General features: G+C 57.2%; 1 protein-coding gene across 1 annotated transcript in view; it reads left to right on the forward strand.

Annotated features, from left to right (window-relative positions):
* LRP8 (LDL receptor related protein 8) overlaps window positions 1-22,411 on the forward strand; it is an 87,097-nt gene that overhangs the window by 36,072 nt on the left and 28,614 nt on the right. Inside the window, exons 4-5 of the mRNA XM_045291755.1 lie at window positions 12,802-12,924; window positions 20,008-20,136. Coding sequence (XP_045147690.1) covers window positions 12,802-12,924; window positions 20,008-20,136 — 252 coding nt within the window. The remainder of the gene's footprint in view (window positions 1-12,801; window positions 12,925-20,007; window positions 20,137-22,411) is intronic.

The raw sequence follows: 22,411 nt of genomic DNA on the forward strand, positions 1-22,411 counted from the left end.
GGGGGGGCAGCCCTTTCATCTCCCCAACCCGGTACAAGTGGCCCAGCTGCCTCCGGGCTGGGCTGTGGGGCTGGAGCCAGGCCACCGGTGCTGGCCGAACCTAGGAGAGGAAGTGGGACCAGCTGAGTCCCTCTGCACACCAGCTGCAACGTGGGGGCTTTGCTCTCAGCTGCCCCCCGGGAGGGGAAGGAACCCTCCAGCCACGCTGAGCTAGAATCTCCCTCTCCGGGAATATCCCCCTGGGGCTGAGGGCAGAAAACTGAAGGCCAACAGAACCTGTGTCCCAGCGTCCCCATCTTCTCCGTGCTCCGAGGACTGGGTCGCCCCTTTGTCACTGTGCCAAGTGCTTTTCCCCGCGGGTGGAGCTGGCTCCAGGATGGAGGATGGGCCCCAGGCTCTGCTGGGGGACCCCAAGCCCACCCTCCCCCTCTGTCCTCAAGGGGCTGCACACTGCAGTGCTCCGATGTGGAGCTTGGTAGACCACTTGTTCTTGAGAAATGAGCAGGCATGACACCTCAAGAGGGGTTCCAGGGTGAAGGGGTTCAGGAAGCCCTGGGGCAAAGTCCACCAGAGCTCTTGACCCCCGGGCCTTCCCTCTCAGGGCCCCCAGGAAGCAGGGTTACCGCCTGTGCTCTCTGGCCTGCACACCGCCCCTCTCTTCACCAGGGGCCCATCAGCCTCTCTCTAACCCCTGACACCGCCTGGGGCCATGGGTGTCATGGCCTGCTAACCAGCACCTCTGCTGGATGCTGGGCACCTTTCACACTTCCAGACCTGCCACCCCTCTTCCCGGAAGGTCTTCCCGGAAGGTCCTTCATCTACCACCCTCCTCCTATGACTTGGCCAGAGGCTTCTCTTCCTTAAGCAGGGTCCATCTCCTCCAGGAAGCCTTCCCAGACCTCCGGCTTCCCGGCCACACAGAGTGACTGGGAGTCCGGACTCCTGGGTTCAAGGCCAGCCCTCGCCCAGAGGTGTCCTGCGACCTTGAGCCAGCCAGCCCTTCTCTCTGGGCCTTGGGCCTGGCTGGCAGAGTGGGAATGCTGTCTAGGGCCCTCAGGACCCTCAGCTCTTGTGATGGCAGCCTGGCCTATCCTTGTTTGGAAGCCCCCTTTGCACATCGGGCTGCAGGCTGAGCGTGGGTGGGATGGGCCTTGTCTCGGGGAAGGACGGCTCTGAGGGTGGGGAGGGAGGTGCCGAGTGATCATAATAATTTCCCCGGATCAGATGCTGGGCGTTGAGCGGGGCTTACGAATCGGTGAGCACCCCACCTGCACTTTCCAGGTGCAGAGGCCGGCCTAGTGGGGTGAGCGACGGGCCCAGGGTCACCTACACAGTCACTGGAGCCCAGGCTGTGACCTCCCATGCCTGGAGCTGGTACCTTCCTGTGTGTACCAGTTGAGACGTCCCCAGCACCATTCTTTCAGGAGCCCCGTGGAACAGTGTTACAAAGTGGGCTGCTAGTAGCATGGTCGGAACCACCACACAGAGTTCTACATTCTTGGAAACCGCAGGGGCGGGTCTCTCCTGTCCTGTCGGCTCGCTTGATAGCAGCGAGTTTGGTTTTGAGCACATTCTTGGTGCACTTGCTCCCCACGGGTCTGTGGGTTTGGCGAGGCATGGCTGTGACCCTGGTGGTTGAGACGTGCAACTTCGTATGGCCCTCTCCCTGTGTCCGCAACCCCCACGGCGATTGTGTGGCTGGTCCACGACACAGAACAGAACTGCCATGCCCGCAGATGTGCCGGCGCCACTCTCACAAGATTGGGGTGGGACCGTGCACATAGGGCACGTGTAACACTAATAGAGGGGATTGGCCAGCTTTCTTCACACACACACACACACACACACACACACACACACACATTAGCCAGCTTTCTTACACACACACACACACACACACACCTGTAAAGATGAACCATCTTTGAAGCAGGAGCAGAGAGCGAGCCCGGGGTCACCAGAAGAGCGTGTACCAGATCTCTGTCCAAATGGGCACAGGCCAGGCCAGAGGTGCCAGAGACTGGAACAAGGAGTATGGGACAGAGCAAGAGGAACAGCCAGCGCCAGGGCTATGGGAATGTGAGATGGTGACAAGCTGGCTTCCTGGTCCACAGAGACAGAGGCCAAGGGGCCACATAGCTGGGAGGCCGGGGACCAGGGAAGGCTGTTGGCCAAGGAGAGGTGATGCTGTGGTCCGGCGACTCTTCTTGACACTCACTGATCCTGATTTGTGGGGACCCCTTCCCTTCCCTGTGAGCGTTTGTGAGCTCTGTGTGGCCCTCACAGTGAGGCGTTGAACCCCGCCTAGGAGTAGAGTCCCCTGGGAAGAGCGGCTAGTGTCAGAGTAGGTAAAGAAAAGAGGCATGTCCCACCCCTGTCTCTTCGCAAAAGGAAGCCAGCGATGGTCAGTTATGGTCACCCCCATGCCATTTACGGGCTCCCGGAAGCAGAGGGAGAACTGAGGTCCAGAGAAGTTGGGTAACTTGCAAAAGGCCACACAACTTACAAGCAACAGAGCCAGGGTTCTCAGTGAACCATGGCCCGACTGCTGCTGGCCTTGGCTTGCCTTCCTGCTACCAACAGCAGCCCCCCTTCCCTTTGTCCAGGATTTCCCACTCTCCTCCCTTCTGCCCTGGGGTCAGCCCCTCCTCACCACCCGCTGGAATCCCGAGTCCTTTGTGGCAGCCCATCTGTTGCCATGGCACCAGATTATGATGCCGCAGACCTTGGATGACGATGTAATGCTCCCGGGCTGTGTAGCACTGGGGACTCACAGAGGTGGGCATTGTCCGAGGGGCAGACTGGCATTAAGGGACATAAATCCTTGGAAACAGAGAGCCGCCACCGCCTGGAGCCCAGCTGGGGATTCGCCCGGGGAACCGGAGCCAAGGCCAGGAGAGTCAGGACCAACCTGGCTTGCTCGGACAGTGCTCAAGCAACTGCTTGGCCCTCGTGCCTTGGCAGGACTGGTGTGCCCTCTTGACAAGGGGGTGTTGGACCCTTTAGACTCAACAACCCAGCATTAGGATGCTTGCTGGCATTCCTAAGAGAGTCCTTTTAACTTTTGTCCCGGTGGTGGCCCTGCATGAGAAAGCCACCATCGCCACTTCCCCAGACAGAGAAGGAACTTGCCCATGATCACCAGGGAGGAGGTGGCTGTGCCAAGATGCAGTTCCAGCTCCGATTCCAAACTTTTGCATGGATTCACCCTTCCAGAGTGGGGTAGTCTAGGACCCAACCTGAAAATGGCTGTGCTGACTCAGTTTCCCCGAGCCAGAGCACAAGTCATCCCAGACGTGGGCATATTGCTCCATGCCCTTCCAAGCTCACCTCAATCAGACACCTCTGTGCTGTGCAATTGGTCCCCTGTGCCTCGTCCTGGGACCCCTGGGACCTGAGAGGTGTGTCACTGGTCACAGGGAGTCTGCTTTGCTGAGTCGTCATTCTTAGCTCAACGATGAGGGCCCTAGAGGAAAGAGCCCAGGCTCCGGCAGTGCCACACCGGGTTGGAATCCCACTCCTACCACCTACTGCTTCTGCGCAGCCAGCCAGGGCCCTCGTGCCTATGAGCCGCCGTGGCCGCTCGGGCCTCAGACCAGCGTGGAAAGGCTACTGGAAGCAGGAGCAGCGCACTCATGGCCAGATCTCGTGCGGGCATCTTGACCTGAGTAGGGGCCACTCAGTTGATGGCTGACCACACAGCTTGGAACGTGCCGGCTCCTGTCTTGGAGTGGGACCCCGCTGCCTATTTCCGAAACCAAGCACAACTCCCCTGCCAGTGAGTCCGTTTTGACTCCTGGGGGACCTGTAGGACGGGGCAGAACCGCTCCTTGGGGTCCTGAGACGGTGTATCCCGAGAGCCGCAGACAACGTCATCGTTCTCCTTGGGAGCAGCTGGTGGGTTTGAGCCACTGAGCCTTTGGTTAGAAACCCTGTGCTTAAGCCCCAGCACCACCAGGCGCCTTGCTTGTTTCCTACATGCGTCAAAATGTGCCGCACGGGCTATTGGGTTGCTATGTAACCTGTGCACTGCCCGTTTCTGTCGCATGCCGCGACTGAACCAGTTTGAACCGCGGTGTAGCCTCGAATGGGGTGGCCAACAACCACGAGAAGTAGCCCACGGGCTCGTTCGGGGCAAAGATGAGAAGACCTCACCTCACATACTGCGGACGTGTCAGGAGAGGCCAGTCCCAGAGAAGGACGTCATGCTCAGTAGAGTGGAGGGTCCGCGCGCATCCAAGAGAAGACGGAGTGACAGGAGGGCTGACCGATGGGCTCAGGCATGGGGCGGTGGGGGGGCTCTTGGGGCCACGTTTTGGTCCGCTGTGCGTCAGGTCCCTAGGATGAACCAGCACAAAAGCGTCTGATGACGACAACAAGAGCATTTGTTTGTTGTTGTTGTTTTTAATCATTTTATTGGGGGTTCGTACAACTCATCATCCCAATCCATCCATCCATCCATTGGGTCAAGCACATTTGTACATTTGTTTCCCTCATCATTCTCAAAACATTTGCTTCCTGCTTGAGCCCGTGGTTATCAGCTCTTCATTTTCCCCCTCCCTCCTTGCTCCCCCCTCCCTCATGAACCCTTGATAATTTAGAAATTATTATTACTATTTTATCATATCTTACCCATTCCCTTCACCCACTTTTCTGTTGCCCATCCCCCAAGGGAGGAGGTCACATGTAGATCCTTGTATTCAGTTACCCCTTTACACCCCACCCTCCCTCCACCCTTCCGGTATCACCACTCTCAGCACTGGTCCTGAAGGGATCATCCGTCCTGGATTCCCTGTGTTTCTAGTTCCTATCTGTACCAGTGTACATCCTCTGGTCTAGCCAGATTTGTAACATAGAATTGGGATCATGACAGTGGGGGAGGAGGAAGCATTTAGGAACTAGAGGAAAGTTGTATGTTTCATCGTTGCTACACTGCACCCTGACTGACTCGTCTCCTCCCCGAGACCCTTCTGTAAGGGGATGTCCAGTTGCCTACAGATGGGCTCTGGGTCTCCACTCCGCACTCCCCCTCATTCACAATGATATGATTTTTTGTTCTTTGATGCCTGATAACTGATCTCATCGACCTTGTGATCGCACAGGCTGGTGTGCTTTCTTGTGCTAGATGGCCACTTGTTTACCTTCAAGCCTTTAAGACCCCAGATGCTATACCTTTTGATAGCCGGGCACCATCAGCTTTCTTCACCACATTTGCTTAGGCACCCATTTGTCTTCGGCGATCGTCTCGGGAAAGTGAGCACACAATGATGTGACTTTTGGTCTTCGGTGCCCGATCACTAGACGAGAGCAGTTGTGAGGAGACGGTCACTGGGGTTGTGGCACACAGGTGCCAGGCCAGAGCCAGAGTGGAACATGTCCAAACTGGTTCGGCAGTAAACAGTCCTGTTCCAAAAACATTTTTTCGCCAGGTGAGTAGGGAAGCGCGCGATGTAATCACACACAGTGTGATTTACAGCCAGCAGCTGTAAAGGAAAGCAGGGTTCGGATGGGTTTCTAATGTAAATGAACCTTGAAACCACGGTGCTGAGGGACACGCAGACACAATAGGACAGATGTATGGTCCTACTTGTGACCTTGCTGCTGGTGCCAGGTGGGTCTTGGCCGAAAGCAGAAATTGCTAGAAAGATGTTTACCTGGGTTTTGGGACGACTTAAAGGCATTTGACTGTGCGGGTCATAACAAGAATGGACTGCATTACAAAGAATGGGAATTTGAGAACCCCTCATCGAGCTCATAAGGGAATTGTCCACGGGCCAAGAAGCAGTTGTTGGAATAGAACAAGGGATCGCAGTGTGCCTGGGAATCCGGAAAGGCGTGTGTCAGGGTCGTAGCTGTTGGCCATACGTACTCCATCTGAAGGACGAAGGTCAATCTGAAAGAGGACATGCATAATGGTTGTGTCACACGAAGGGTATAGTCAACGGCACTGAATTGTGCATGTAGACGTCATTGGGCGAAGAAAACGCAGCGCGCCACACAGCCTGGCTGGCAACAGCGAAGCACTTACTGATGCGGATCAAAGAGCACAGCCTTGGGCATGGATTACACGCGACATCCAACCAACCAACCAAAAATGCGCACACTAGATCGCTGAGCAACAGCGTGATGGAGGCAGGCCTGCAGTGGTCACGGCTTTCCTTGTACGGGCTCCAAACCAGCATCCGGGGAAGCAGCAGTCACGACGACGTCCATCGACACCCTGCATTGGGCATGTCTGCCGCCTCGGACCTCTTTTAGCGTGTTGAGCCTGACCGATCCACGATCTGTCACTCACGCAAGAGCTAGACAGGGAGTAAGGAAGCGCACAGAGGCGGCGCTGCGGTAGCATCTTAGCGCTGGCGAAGGCCAGGCAAGGGCTTGGAAGGACAGCTAGAATGCCCCTGGGAAGCAATCAGGGCTAGCAGTCGTGTCCTCTGGACGGGGATCACGCGGGATCCTTCCCTGCAGAAGGACATCGTACTTGGTACAGTCGAGGGTGGCGGCAAAGAGGATGACCCAGCAATGGCGCAGACCCAGCCAGGAGGGTGAGGGCGGTGCTGGCCGGGCTTCACAGTGTCGTGCACAGAGCTCTCGGAGAGGAGCTGATGGAATGGCCCTGGCTGGACGCCCCGCACGCCTAGAAAATTCCGGGAAGAGGCAAACGCAAGCAAAAGGACAGCAAGTTAGACCAGTGGTGACCAGGTGCAGGAGGGTGGGCATGAGAAGGGATTGCTTAGTGGGCACCGAGTGCCCGTGTTTCAGGTGATGAATAGCTTTCGGAAACAAACCAAACCAAACCCACTGCCAGTCCTGACTCCAGCCACCTGAGAGGACACAGTAGAACTCCCCACAGGGTGCTGAGACCATCGGGCTTGACCAGAGCAGACGGCTCCTCCTTCTCCTCGGCAGGCGCTTATCAGCACCCCTGGGTGACCTCCAAGCCTCCAGGGCTCTCTGGGCAAAGTGTGCTGGTGATGTTAGGACCACGTAGGGGATGTTATTAACGCCAGGGAATTTTACCCGTAAAAACGGCTACTGTGACAAACTGTGTTACATAGAGTTTACCACAATGGGGAAAAAAACCAGAAATGTGGGAGAGGACACCTAACACTATGTGCCCCATGGTTGCCGTCTCCTGTACTTGGCTGGCCTTGAACCCACCCCTCGGGACTTCGAGGGCACATTCCTCAGCCCCGCCCCCTTCCCCAGGCCCTACCAGAGGCTGCACATGACAGGAGGGAGCCCACGCTCACCCCCAGGGGCCCCAGAGTAACAAGAGGAAGGCGTCCGTGGAGGGCGCTGGGCTAGCCCTGGACAGGCCCTTTGTCCCCTTGGCCGTGCTTCCTGCTCCTGGGCTGGCTGCCTGTGGTGGCTTCTTGCCAGCCTGCCACTTGCTCAGCTGCTGGGGATGAGAGTGAATTCTCTTCCGGGTGCGGGCCCAATGGAACTTTCATGGGACTTCCCCGCCTCCGTGGGGCTGTTCTCCCCCCTCTGAAGCCGCGAAAGGATCTGTCTGTGGGTCCGCTCAGAGGTGCCTAACGTCTCCGGGATTGGAGCTCCTCCTGGCAGGCGGGAGGCAGCAGGCCTCCCTCGGGGGCTGCGGAGGCCGAGCCGAGACTGGCACACAGGACACCCAGGATTGGAGCAGGAAAACGGAAACAGGGGGACATATGTATCTCTGTGTTCGATTCTGAGTGTCTGGTGTAGGGGAATCCTCTGGCGTCCTTCTTAGCCTGTGCCCCAGGTGCTGCGGCTAAAGGGGTTACTTACACATCGGGCTGCTCACCTCAAGGTCAGCAGTTCAAAGATGAGACTTTCTACTCCTGTAAAGGTTTACAGCCATGGAAACTCACAGGGGCAGTGCTACCCTGTCCTGGAATTGACTCAATCAATAGCAGTGAGTTTGGTTTGAGTTTCTTTTTCTAATTTTTATTTAAATTTTATTTTATTGGGGGCTCTTGCAGCTTTTATCACAATGTATACTTATATCCATTTTGTCAACACATCTGTACATATGTTGTCATCATCTTTTTCAGAACATTTTCTTTCTACTTGAGCCCCTGGCATCAGCTCCTCGTTTTCCCCCTCCCTTCCCCATGCCCCCTTAATAATTTATAATTATTCTTTTGTCTTTTCATGTCTTACACTAACTACTGTCCGCCCCCGTGGGATGGGGACCATATGTCAATCATTGTGATCGGTTCCCCCTTACTGCCCCACCCCTACCCTCCTAGTATTGCTGCTCCCCTTATTGGTCCTGAGGGGTTTATCTGTTCTGGATTCCCTGTGTTTTGAGCTCTTATCTGTACCGGTGTACATGTTCTGGTCTAGCCAGACTTGTAAGATAGAATTGGGATCAAAATGGGTGCATAAGCAAATGTGGTGAAGAAAGCTGATGGTGCCCGGCTATCAAAAGATATCGCACCTGGGGTCTTAAAAGCTTGAAGACAAACAAATGGCCATCTAGCTGAGAAGCAATAAAGCCCACATGGAAGAAGCACATCAGCCTGTGAGATCACGAGATTTGAGTTTATTTTAACATGGTTTATGAGCTGTGATTTACCAAAAGGCAGTGTTGATATTTACTACCGACCAAGCAGCCCTCAGTGCTGGGCTTGGGGTGCCATTCTGGGGTCTCTAGGCCATGAGGCAGGAGAGCTGGTTCTTGACCTCTTTGTTGTTGCCCATAACCATCCTCCCCGTCTCTGGGCTTTGGACACCCCCTGTGCAGGTGGACTGTGACTCCTCGGGTTTTCCTGCTAGCCCTGTGCATACAGGGTGTGTCTAAGCAAAGTGTGAGGGAAGCTCAGCTATAAACATACTATGTGGACTCTAGAAAAGGAAGGCAGAAACGAGCAGATTCAGAGATCTCTGTCCCCCAGTCCCTGGTGGACTGTCCAGGGCAGAGGGAGCAGATGGGGTCCTAGTGTTTGCCAGTATATGGGAGGATTTACATAAAACTAGCCAAGGAGAAGGAAGGGGTGTCCTAAGGACGGGGTGAGCCCCCAGTCCTAGACCTGTGGTATCAGAGGCCAAGTAGCTGTGTGTCCATTGAGTTCAGTGTCCCCACTGAGCGCTCCCAGAGTCAGGCCTGAGTGGGACAGAGCCCCTGCCCTGGAGGCTGTGAGGGGCAGACTGGGAAGCTCACCACGCTGGACTCTGGTGATCTAGAGCGGTTGCCATCAAACTAGGACCACAGGTCACATCTGGCCTCTTATCTGTTCACTTACCTATTGTCTGGCTGCTTCCATACCAACAGCTCAATGGTTATGAGAGAGACTATATGGTCTACGAGGCCTAAAATACTCTCTGCCCTGTCCAGATGAAGCTTACTGACCACTGACCTGGAGGGACTTTCAGGGGATTGTGGGAGCTGGGCATGAGGGGGCTGTGACCCTGACTAGAGACCTAGCTAGTGTGTAACGGGAAGGAGGCGGCGTTGGGGGAAGGAACTTTCAGACCAAGAACGGGAGAGGCAATATAAGTACCGTGGGTGTGGAGGGGGCAGGTGTGGAGGGGGCTGGGGCCCGGGGCTCTCTCTACATTTGGCCAGAGGCCCTGGGGTTACATTCAGCACCGAGATCATTCAAGAAGAGGACCTCAGCTTTGGGGTCTGGCAGATCTAAGTTGGGGATCCAGACGTGGGAGAGGTCGCTGCTCTGGGCTGAGAGATTCTCCTTAAGCTGCCAAGAGATTCTCCCCACCCATTCCCAGGCATCCTGTCTGCAACACCTGAAAGATTTATCTTGCCGAATCACCGTCCACTCCCTGGACTCAGAGAAGGCCAGTCCCTTGCACAGTGCTCACCTGTCTGAGGGACCTGCTCTGTGGAAGGTCCCTCAGCTCATGCACGTCTGATACAGACGGGCCACCCCAATGAGAAGCCTGTCGAGGCAACGGCCTTCGCTCCTGTTCCGGATGGCTAGTGGTGGTCAGCGTGGGTGCCGGTGCCCGGAAAGGAATCAAGCACCCAGACGGCCCAAAGGAAAATGCCATCACTTCTGGCCCCGGTGGCCCTGTGTGTTACGGGGGAGACCGCCCCACGGGGATCTCTTTATTCTTACTGTGGTGGTGGTGGCGTGAGAATAAACACATAGGACAGACCGCGACTATACTTTCTATGCTAACAATTTCAGAGGCCTCCTCCCAAGGCTGCGGCCCCTCTCACCCTCCTGGTCTGATTTGTTCTTTCCGCCAGTCACATCAGCGCCTCACGCCCCCTGGCTGATCTTTCTAGCTACTGTGGGGCATTTGATCCGGTATCAAACCGAACCAAACCCATTGCTGTAAACTATATTCCAAGTCGCCGGGATCTCTCAGGGCAGAGTGGAAATGCCCCAGAGGGTTTCCAAGGCTGTAATGTAATACAGTGATATTTATGCAAGCAGACGCCACCTCTTTCTGCTGCAGAGCAGGCAGCGGGTTTGAACCGCCAACCTTTTGGTTCCCAGGGCTGGGTCCCCTAAGGAACGCTCAAAAACCAGACTCACTGCCATCAAGCTGATTTTGACTCATGGTGACCAGCAGGGGCAGAGTAGAACTGCCAGTGTGCGTTTCTGAGACTCTGCACCTCTTTGTGGGAATAGAAAGCTGGGTCCTTCTCCAGTGGAGCAGCGGGTGGGAACCACCCGCTGACCCTGCCGTTGGCAGCCCACCATGTCACCCTCTACGCCAGCAGGGCTCCGGGCCCCGTAGAGGGAGATCTTGAAAAGGCATAGCGTTGAAGGCAGACAGTCTTTACAAGTTACACTAAACTATTGTTTGTCTGGTTGTTTACTGGGAGCTCTCACACATAGGATAACATTCCAGGCTCCGTCACCTCGGGCAGCGTTGTACAATGGCTGCCACCATCAGTTTCAAAATATGTTCTTTCTTCTTGAACTCCTTGATATCAGCTCCCCCTCTCTCCCTGTCCGACCCCCACCTCCACCCCTTATTTGCTTGGGGGTTTTGCCACACCTGACACCGTCCGACCGTCAAGCGATGTTTGGGGTCTAAAGTTTCAGTGTCATCTCAGGGCAGTAATTGTGCATTCATCCAGCCTCCAGGGACTCCTGAAATCTGGATTCCATAAGAATTTGGGACTCTGTTCTGTCTTTGCCCTCTGTTGATCCGAATCCCTCAGTGGAATCGCTGATCGGGGAGCTTTCTTGAGGGCAGTTTTTCCCCGTTCAGGTGTGAATTGGGTGGAGGCTTACTGTGCAGGTATGTTTGCCATGTAGCAGTCCCCTGTGTTCTGTCTCATGCCATCGATTCGGCAGTGTGGCATCCCTCAGCCCGCCTCCTCTCTGTTTCCTGTCTCCAGTCTTCCTCCTTTCCTGACCCTCCTGGACCTTGCCCTCCGGCAAACGCTGCCCTTGTGATCTTGTCACTGGGCTGGAGGGATTCGCCCCCTGGACGTTAGCCGAGAAGAACAGCAAGCCACACTCGTGCACACACACACAGGGCGCATTCCAGCAAAGTGAATAATTGTATTCCCTTGCTAACAAGTAAGGAGACAGGAGATAATGCTCAGATCACTGCCTCCTCCAACAAAGGACTTAAGCTCCTATGCTTACGTGAAGGAAGCTATGCATACCCCTGAGAGGGCCCCCTCCTGTGCATATTTGTGAAGGAAAGGGCTCCTCCCAGGTCTCCAGACAGCGATTTGTGTGTCAATTTGTTAGTCTCTGACAGCCAGCCAAACTCACAGCCACCGAGTCGCTGCTCCTCATGGAGACCCTACAGGACAGGATAGAATGGCCCCCAGAGTTTCCAAGTCTGTAGGTCTACGGGAGTAGAAAGCCTCTCTTTCTCCCAGAGTGGCTGGTGGTTTCAAACAGCTGACCTTGTGGTGAGCAGCCCGCCAGTGGCTCGCCAGGTGCTCTAATGGAGGTGTGTTGCGCTGTTGGACAGACCAGCTTTTGCTTGGCCTCACTGCACTAGCCTTGCCTCGTTTTCCTCTTTCAGAGCGACTGGTGGGTTCGAACCACCGACCTTTCTGTTAACCATTGTACCACGAGGACACCACAGAGGCATCATAGTTGCGCCCTGGGCTAGCCAGTGTCCTGGTGTGCCTGTCCCAGCTCTACTCCCAGCTCTGAGAGCTCAGCCTGCGTTCCCTGTGAGGGTACAGGACACCCCATTTCCCTCACTTCCATCTCTGCTGGCTGTTCTTGCTGCGCACAGCTTCCCGTGACTCCTCCCCAGAGGCCTGGGCTTCCTCCTCCCACTGTGCAGATAAGAGAATGCTTGCTCAGAGCTTTAACATCCCAAGGCCACGCAGCTAGCAAGAGGCAGAGCTGGGCTCAAACCCCAGGTCTGAGGTCCCCAGCTGCAGGGCCTGCCCAGGCCTGTGCCCCCAGCAGAGCCTGCCCAGTAGACGCTCTTTCTACCACTCTGACCGTGTATAGGACCCCGTTAATCTTCCCACCACTCTATAATCATTGCTTTCAGGATCCGTTATCAAGCGCTCCCTGGGTGCCTGGGGAAGCTGTCCTGTCTGGTTGGGGACATGGGACAAGCAGGCAGCGGGGGCTTAGACCCGGCCCACGGGTCTCGGGAAGGCCTCTGGAAGGTGGGAACGGTAGGGCTGGGCTTTGAGGGGAAAGCTGGGCTCTGCCAGGGATGGGCATGCTCTTGTGAGATGGAGCCTGCCAGTCTTGCTGGACTTGAGCACCTGGAGAGCAGGGCCAGGTGTCACCTGTCCCCACCTGCTGGTCTGTCCCTCCCTCTGCCTGGTGGGCCTGCTACCCTGTGACCTGGTGTCCTAGGACAGCCTCCCATGCTCCCCAGGCCCCTCACGCTCTTCCCCTCCCCCCACAGCCAAGAAGACCTGCGCGGACAGCGACTTCACCTGCGCCAACGGCCACTGCGTCCCCGAGCGCTGGAAGTGTGACGGCGAGGAGGAGTGTCCCGACGGCTCCGACGAGTCCGAGGCCACTTGTAGTGAGTCCTGCCGCTCAGGCCGGAGGGTGGGCCTGGCCCTGGGCCCCCATGTCCTCAGGAGCACTGCCTTGTTGGGAGGTTGCGCCTGGTTGCCTGGGGGTGGGGGCCCTGATCAGTAGGTGTGTCTGGTTGCTGCTTTTCTAGTTACTGGTGCCTGGGCTTTCCCGCCCCACCCTCTTGCCCTGTTCCCAGAGCACTAGGAGCCCCCTGAACCTCCTGCCCACCACCTGGTCCCCCCCAATATTTCTCTGGAGGGCCCTCATCCTAACAGTGCCCGGCTGCTGACGGGTATTAAGTGCTTGCTGATTGCCTGACGCTGCCACTCCGCTCTTGGTGTGCTCAGCTCATTGTACCGACAGCAGCCTCAGTAGGTGGGGACTGTCACTTTCTGCATTTTGCCGAGCCCGAGCCCGAGCCTGGAGCGCGAGGTGTTGAGTGACTTGCCCAGAGACCCCAGCGGGGGCTTGGAGAACCTGAGGGCTGAGCCCTGGGTCTGGGAAAGCTGGGGCAGCTGCGCATTGGCCGGCTGGGTGGAGGCGGGCAGGCAGGCGGAGGCAACCCTGGGCCAGCGGCGGCGCAGAGCCCTGCCAGCTCCAGGCCCGCCCCCCACACTCAGGGCTTTGTCTCCCCTTGATTCCTGTTCCAGGCCCTAATCCTCAAAGCAAACTTACACCCAGCAGGTCATTCCGTGACATTTGCTAAATTAAAAAGGAGATGAGAAGGGGGCGGGGAGACCCCAGCCATCCCCAAGACGGAGCTGCAGCGTGAATGCCAGAGACAAAGGACTGGGGGAGGGGGCACGTGGAGGATGGTGGGGTGGGTGGGGGGCATCTGGCAAGGACCCAGGAGCCCCTCTGGAGGGGTCACAGCCTCCCCAGAGGCAGAGGCAGGGACAGTGCCGGCCAGAGTCCTATCCAGGGCTGTGGCTGGTGGTAACCGGGGTTCCTCGTCTCCTAGCAACAGAGTCACCCGTTTGTGTGTGAGAGAGGGAGAGGCAGGGAGAGCAAGCGACCCCGCCCCAGACAAAGGGTCCTCGCTTCCTTGAACAGCTGCCCTTGCCCCCAGCCCTGCCCCGCACCCTGCCCTCTCCTCCCTCAGGGCTGTCCCCCGCCTGGGCAGGAGGGAAGCCCAGCCCTGTCTCTGCATCTGCAGACACAAAGTCCTGCCGTACCTGCTGCCGATCCCGCCCACGTGGGAAACTGAGGCCGGGGCAGATTGAGCACTTGCCCAGGGCTGCCCAGCTGACTCAGGGACTCCAGGCCAGAGGGCAACTGTGGTGTTCCACAACTGGCTGGGAGGGAAGAGGAGCCCCAACATGGCTGTTCCTGGGGGGCTGTCTTGCGCCCCTCATCCCCACACCGCTGTCTCTTTGTGTTGCTGCTCTTCATGCCTGTCTCTCTTCCACCCTCACCCCGCCCCGCCCCTCAGCCCCCCTGCTCACACACACCCTTCCCTCCCTGACTGGGCAGGGCCCGCCTGCCTCTGGGCCAGGCCCGAAGGCACTTGACAACTGAGGCAGCGACTCCCGGCAGGCCTCTCTCCGGGGACCAGAGCTCCTCTGAGGCTTGCAGGGTGTCCTGGGGCCTCGTGAAGGCAACACCCCTCTTCAGGGCTTCCTGGTAACGCGTAAGGTCCTGCATGCTCCTTGTACCCTCCGAGACCCCAGTCTCTAACACTGCAGAATTCCAAAGACTTCACCGCCTGGGGCTCTAAGAGGGCTGCTAAGACCCCGTGTCTCCTTTGCCCGTGCCCAGCAGGACACAAGGTCCAGGGTCCACTTCCTGTGTGGTTATCATGGTTGGAGGTGGCCAGGATGGAGAAGAGGTCAGCTAGGGGGACCCCAAATATCAGGCAGAATTTGGGGTGCCAGGACTCTGTAGCAGACTTGTTCCCTAAATGGGAACCTGGCAACCACCCCGCTGCCCATTTAATTGGCGTTACTATAGCAACCTCCAGGGCCTACCAGGTTCCCGGGGCCTGTGCCAGCTCCCAGGGTAGAGCCCCTTCCACACACAACACACACACATCCAAAAATTATTGTAGGCAGAAGAGCCTAATGTGTCGTTGTCCGGTGTGACTGGTTCAGGCCCTCTAGCCTGAGAGACCTCAGGCAAGTGGCCCAATCTCCCGCCGCCTCAGTCCATTCCTCTGTTTAATGGAGTGTCATGCCTACCTTACAGGGTGTAAAGATCAAGTGCAGGTGTCCACACACTGGAGGAACGGCCCGTGCTGTTTTTACTGTTCTGTTTGGACAACAGGTCCTTTCCTGACAGCATCCCCACCCCTCCCCCCTCCATGCCTGCCAACTGAAGCTGGTACAATAGTTTGAGTGAGAGGAGAGCAGGGGCTGGGACCGGCCGGCCCCAGGTCCTCCGCTGGCTGAGTCTCTCCCAGGGCTGCCTCTGGGTTCTGTCTCTCAATGGCAGCCAGGAGTCACACAGGAAAACCCAGAACATTTGCCTAATGAAGGAGCAATTCAGCTCTAATTATAACTCACTTGATTGGGGATGGCTTCTGACCCACCTTCAGTTGGCTGTGGGGAGGGCCGCGGGGGAGTGGGGGAGGGTGGCCCAAGGTGAGTGAGTTCTTCCCCCCCTGCCTCCCTTGCTAACTGAAAACGGAGGGAGAGCCTTCCCTCCTGGAAGGTGGGGATGGAGCTGGCGGGTCAGCCACATTCTCCCTTTCCCACAGTTGCTGTGGTGGAGTGACCCCCAGGTGACAGACTACACACACACACACACACACACACACACACACACACGGTGTTTTTTAGGCTGTGATTGTTAGAGGAATGAATCACCAAGTCTTTTCTTCCTTGGAGCCTTCTGGATGGGCTGGAACCGCTAACCTTTCTATTGGGGACGAGTGCTTAAACCACCGCGTCACACAGGCTCCTTCCTTTCCCAGGAGGGAGTGCGCACTCACTGCCATCTAGCCAGAGCGACCCCATAGGACAGGACAGAACTGCTGCGGTGGGTTTCCAGGCCGAAACTTTTTACAGGAATAGAAAGCCTCATCTTTCTCCCTCAGAGTGGCTGGTAGATTCGAACTGCTGACCTTGGGGTTTGCAGTCTGATGCATAACCGGGATTCCCAGTTCCTTTTGGAAATATGGAAATGAACGCTGAAGAGGAAATGTGATTTGTTGAGATCACATAGGGACAGACTGTGTGTGTGTGTGTGTGTGTGTGTGTGTGTGTGTGTGTGATGCCCAGAGTGGGGCTGACTGGGGTTGGAGATCCACTGAGTGGCACCCCACGTCTGAGCTGCAGGTCCCCTGGGAGCTGACCTCCACATCTGGAGGCTGTGGCCGGAAGACTCTGAACTGACAGAAGCAGTTCACAGCCTCCAGGTGCTCTCATTCAGCAGGTGTTTCCCTTTTTGTCTGTTTGTGAACTTATGAATTGGAGTCGGTACCAGTGGGATTTGGCTTTCTAGGGCAGGGTTCTGCGGGAACGGGAACGTGTGAATGCAGACAAGGATAGAGAGGTGGAGTTCCAGGTCCCCTTGCCAACTTGCATGTGGGGTGGGGGAGAGGGGGTTTCCAGCTGCCTGAGACCCAGTGGGGTTCTTCACTACTGCCTCTCAGAACCTGGGGACACCCTGTGGGCATCCATCCCAGAGAATGGCTGCTGGGGGTGGGGCTGCATCTCACCGCTCTGTGGACTATGATAGGGAGTGTGCCCAGGGGTGCCCCAGACCCCTCCACCAGCCATTTGCATATCAGGAAACAAAACCAGGGCACCTTGTCTCAGGGTGCTGAGTGCGTTCCCGGTTCTGCGCTTTGCTTGCAAAGGCTTCCTCATTTAAATCAACCACGCACCTGGAAGACCATAAACCCGTTTTACTAAAGGTACTGGGCAGGACAGGCAGGCTAAGCGACGTGTTGGTAAATGACGTTTGGACCCAGGTCTGTGTGACTCCGAGCCACACTTCCTCCTGCGTTACGTGCCTGGGGGACCTTGAAGTCAGCACACTGAGGGTGGACATCAGACTAGAGGGCCCTCTGTGGATCCTGCCCGAGCACAAGCCCATGAGGCCTCCCTGAGGGGCCCCTCTCTAGGCCGTAGGGGCTGCTGCCTTCAGCCTCAGGGAAGGGCAGCAGGGGGCAAGGGAGGGGCTGGAGAGACTGGAGATGGGAATTCCGTTGTTCTGTCCCCACCCGCCCTGCAAAGTGGAGGTGATGGCGGTGACCTCCACAGTGGAAGGTGCCACGGGGCAGCACTTTCCCAGCCCGACTCTGTCAGTGGACAGGCGGATCTAGGGCCCCTCCTGGCGATGCACTGAATCCACACAGGCAGGTCCCTGGAAGTAGCCTTAGGAAGGTCCTTCTCTCATGGTCACTGCAGTAGGCACTCGTCAACCAACGTGACCTCGAGGCCTGGCACTGCAGGATGAAGCCTTGGCTTTTTGGGGGGTGCTAGGAGTTGGCATCGGGCACTGCTGGATCCTCAAGAGCCTGCAATTAGAGCTGTCTATTTAGGGACACAGCAAATGTCTTATTAATTATAAAGAAAGGAAGCAGACGGGTTGTTTAATCATTGTCCTTGCTAAAAGGTTATGCAATTAACTGTATAAATATTCATTGAAAGTTCAGGTGCTAAAAAAAAAAAAAGAAGAAGAAGAAAGTTCAGGTGCCTACTTACTGGGTTGGGGTCTACAGAAACCAGGCCTCTGGAGGTGGTGTAGATGGCCAAGGCCGTTGCAGTCCCCCGGGGGCTAGCGCTGGGTGCCTTCTCTCTTTGTAGTGGACAGAATAAAGGAACCTGGATCTGTCTCTTACCTACTGGCCAGGACCTTGGTCTCTCTGAACCTCAATTTCCTCCCCTGCGAAACAGAGTGGCTCCCTGTGGGACCACCACCCTGTTCCACGCTAGGGATGTGCACGTGGCGTGGTGGTCTCTGTGAATGGCACCCCAGGAGCTCGTGCCAACAGCCTGCAGTGCCGGCTTTGCCCGCAGGGGGCGCTGAGTGTGAGTGGCCCGCCTGGCTCAGCCAACACCGGAGATACGGTCCCTTCTAACTCCTTTGTGGGGTTGCTTCCCCAGGCTTAGTTCAGGGGTCAGCAGGTGCCTTGTCTGCCCGTCTTGGGAGACTGCAAACGTGGAAGGCACTATATTGTTTCGTGGGAGTTAATGTAAGAGGGCGGTCAAAGACAAGATGTGCCCCAGACCTTGTAGATGTGTTGTGTGCACCCAGGCACCTCATAGGGCAGGTTCAGGAACTCACCCAGTGGGGAGGGTGGGCTGGGGAGGGTGGCTATTAAAATGCAGGTGCCGAGGCTCTGCCTTTAAAGTCAGCGCTCAATTGATAAGGACTGGGGCCCAGGCACCTGCATTTCTCAACGCCCCCTTGGCGCACCTTGATCAGAGAGCATGTGGGGGGCATCCGCTGGTCTCATTCTGTGTCCCTGTGTTCTGGTGGGGTGCTCAGGGCGCCTCGCCGTGTTGGTGGTGGAGGTGGCCAGGAAGGACCCATCTTCCGACACCCAGTCCCCTTCCCCCCTGCCTGCACTGCAGGCCGGACCTAGCTTCTCGGCTTTCTGAACCCTCTGCAGGTCCCTTCGCCGGCGCCTGTAATGATGTCCGCAGCATTCACCCCTGCCTCCTCCATTCCCAGCAGTTTGATTTCTGCTTCGAGGGTGACTTTGGGGGCCTCCCTTCTCTCCCAAGCCACGGCAGGGTCCAGGGCCTTGGCTCAGACACCTGCCCTCCCTACCCCACTTGTCTGCACCCCGCTCTCCAGCCCAGGGGGTAAGGCAGGAGTGGTCCCTAGCTCTGGGCTAACACGCACAGTGCCTCCAGCCTGGCCTCAGACAAGGCTGACTTTGAATCCCCACCCTGTGCTCTCTCCACTGAGCCGATTCCAGTCACAGCCCGGGAGCCTGCTTGGGCTACGCGCAATTAATAATAATAGGTGGCTTTCCTGGGTTCCTGGGCTGGCTCTTCTCCTGAATGCTTCCCGTGCAGTCCTCTAGTGGTCCTAGCCATCCGGGGATGCAGGGGATTGCAGTGTCCCCACTTTGCGGCGCAGGGCCCGAGGTGCAGAGCTAAGCTGCTGGCCAGGTGTGCACAGGCAGCGAGTGTTGGTGGTAGCTGGGGCACCACTCACCTTCCTCCTGCTGGGGCAGGAGCCACCATTCCCAGCCTTGAACTTGGCTTGCATTTTCTCTTCCCAATTGAGAATCCAGCCTGAGGCTCCAGGCCTCTGATTGAGTCAGCCTCTGATTGCTCAGCAGTAATTATAGCTGTGCAGTCCCGCTGGGCCAGGCGATGCTGCTCCCCGCAGTAACACCAAAGGAGAGGCCAGGTGGGGTCCCAGCAGAGGGGTCCTGGGTGAGCCCTGCAAGCTACACGTTTAGGTCATGGAGTTATGGGTCCATCCAGAGGATAGGCTGAGCCCCAGGGAGGGCGTGCTTGGCCCAAGGGCACCCAGCTGGGAAACGAGGAGGAAGCGTGTGGCATGATGACTTCAGCTTTCCGGCTCTCAAATGGGGAGGACAGGTGGAGTGGGAGGTAGGGCCCAATGCAGCCTGTAGGGCCAGCCTGTCAGGAGGGACCTGAATGCCAGGCTCAGGAAGCCATGGGCGCAGTTGGAACCCTAGGGGCAAAGGTGGTCCAATGTTCAGCTGCTAACCACAAAGTCATGGGTTCAAACCCACTGGCTACTCTGTGGGGGAGGATGAGGCAGTCTGCTTCTGTAAAGCTGACAGCCCCGGAAAGCCTCTGGACAGTTCTTCTCTGTCCTGCAGGGTCACTCTGAGTTCTTGTGGTTTGGGTTGGGTTGAGGCGCACACAAAGGAGCCCTGGTGGCCCAACAGTTAGAGTTCAGCTGCTCGTGGATAGGTTGGGGGTTCAAACCTCCCCCTTGGCTCTGTAAGAGAAAAGACCCGGTGCCAATATGACCGCCTAGAACATCCTACGAGGCAATTCTGCTTTATCTCGTAGAGTCCTAGAAATTGAAATCAACTCAGCGATCGCAAAGAAAGAAACTGGAAGGTGACTAGAGCCAGGCTGAACAGGCCTGGTTGGTGCCATAGCCTGTGCCCACCTTGGCTAAACCCTACCCGTTTCTGTCCTCCCAGCCAAGCAGGTGTGCCCGGCAGAGAAGCTGAGCTGTGGACCCACCAGCCACAAGTGCGTGCCTGCGTCGTGGCGCTGCGATGGGGAGAAGGACTGCGAGAGCGGAGCCGACGAGGCGGGCTGTGCTTCCCGTGAGTCTGCGCTCAGGGGCCTGGGCTCTGTCCTGCACTGTGGGCAGCCGGGGAGAGTGGCGGCCACTGGTTGGGGGCCGGGGGGAGTTCCTCGGTGGGGTGTAGGAGGTGATGAGGAAGCATGCTGATCCGGACACTAATAATGGCCAGGCACTTTGGAAACATTTCCTTCTTCATCCTCACGACCACCCCAGGGGTAACCATCACCATCCCCATTTTATGGGTGAGGAAACTGAGGCTCAGACAAGGGCGGGAAAGTGCCCGAGGCTAGAAGTGAGATTCAAACTCCCGTCTGGAGATCACAGCCTGCAAGGTTGATATTGCCACGTCCGCCATCTACCCATCCATTCCACCAGTCTCCACCCACCTCTCAGCCAGGACTCAGCGACCAGGATGGGGCTGGAGCCAGGGCCCTGGTGGCGGCACCAGGGCAAGGGGGCAGACACCTGTGGTGTGCAGGATGGCTGCCCTGAAGTCTCAGGTCCCAGCACTCGCTCGTGTCAGCGTGCAGGAAGACATTCCTGCTCGCTCAGCAGGAACAGATGGAAGTGGGCACCGGGACAGTTCCACGTCACTGAGCTTCCAGCACAGGATTATCTCCCTCCCTGGGAACAGGGCTGGCAGGGTCTGGTGCAGCAGGGAGTGTGGCTTGGGCTCACACATTTCAGTTCCGTGGGAACTAGTGTGTGCCAGGCCCTGAGAGGGGCCTCCAGGTAGTCCTGCCCCCGGGCCGTCCCTAGCGGGACAGCAAGCCTGAGTTACTGGAGGCAGAGATCCTGGCGGGGCCCCTAAGGAAGGCTTTCCTTGGCACTGGCCGGCCCCACACCCTCATCCGGGCCTCCTTCCTACCGAATTGTCTTCTCCGAGGCTCTGGAGTCGTGCTGTGTCTTAAGTCTGGCTTTCTGATGTGTGTCTGGAGCAGGGTGCCTCTGAGTACTGGGGATCCTGGCTAGGCTGGGGGTTCAAAGCCCTGACGGCATGGGCTTGTCTGTTCAGCAGCGATGATTTTGCTGGGCCTCACCAGAGCCAGGCCTTGATCCTTGTCCCTCTTTTCTGCTCCACAACCAGCGGTTTCCTTGGCCCCAGTGGCCACCAGGTGTTATTGCAGGGGCCAGAGGGGTCTAACTGGGACACGTGGCGAGAGAAGCATTCTTTGTGTGCTGGGGAGACGTGGGGTATTAGTGGGTGGGGGGAGGGGGAGGGACAGACCTGAGAACATAGTTATTGTCTGCTCCCCCAAACTAGGAGAGAATGTGGTACAAAGAAGCACTTCCTGCCAGCACTCTCTATGGGCAGTCAGGGCCTCCCCCTTGGCATGTACAAGCTAAGGCTGGACAAGAAGGAGGGGCGCTAAGCAGGCATCAACAGAATCTGGGGGAGGGGGAAGGCCTCTTGGGGGAGCATGTGGCTTCCCCACCTAGGCCCCAACATCCCAAAATCCCAGAAGGGAAAATTCACAACTGTCAGAAACGTGATAGAACTGTCAAAAGCGCATGGCACCGAAGCACAGGAAACTGAAGACATCACCCTAGTTCATGTTCAACAACAATGAAAATTGACATGGTTCTGCCTGGAAATAAAAAACACTGGCTGTGGGCGCCCCTAGGTGGAGAGAATGAGTACTGCCATGCCTCCATTCCCAGAGGCCACAGCCAACATCCATGTGCCCAGGGAAGGAGGGGAGGGGCGTGCCCAGCTAAAAGCTGATGCTCCGGAAGGGGCAGAGAGAACCGGGAAAATATGAGGAGTCGGTCAGGAGGGAGAGCCCAGTTCTTGTTAGCTCACCACCGTAGATGGACTAAATAACCCTGGGCAAGTGGCTCCCCTCTCTGAGCCTCAGTTTACCCTCTAAATTGCCAGTGGGGCGCCCAGGCTGATGGCTAAGACTACCCCGGAGCTCAAAGCAGCCCACTAGAGAGGGAAGAACCAGTCCCCAAGCAGGACCAGTGACCCCCGCTGCACCAGGACAAGAGGGCAAAGGGAGCTGCCCAGGCAGCCAGCCCCCCACCCCAGGCGCTGTGGCGGAGGTGGGATTTGGGCTGTTAGAGATGCCCAGACTGCTGGGGCTGTAGGTTGGTGCCCTGCCCAGCGAATGGAGAAGTCTTGCCCTATTTCCCAGCAGCATCCCAAAGATCCTTCAGGACAGGCAGCTTCACTCCTGCCAGGCAGGACTCCTTGTGCCCTCTGACCCAGGGAGGCCGGAGAGTCTCAGGGCAAGTGTGTTGCCCGATGTCACCCAGGTGGTCCCTGGCAGCGCCTGGGTTGGAGCCACCAC

The sequence above is a fragment of the Echinops telfairi genome, unplaced genomic scaffold (genome assembly GCF_000313985.2).
Source record: "Echinops telfairi isolate 266 unplaced genomic scaffold, ASM31398v2 ScPeMD7_443;HRSCAF=831, whole genome shotgun sequence".
Taxonomy (NCBI): Eukaryota; Metazoa; Chordata; class Mammalia; order Afrosoricida; family Tenrecidae; genus Echinops; species Echinops telfairi.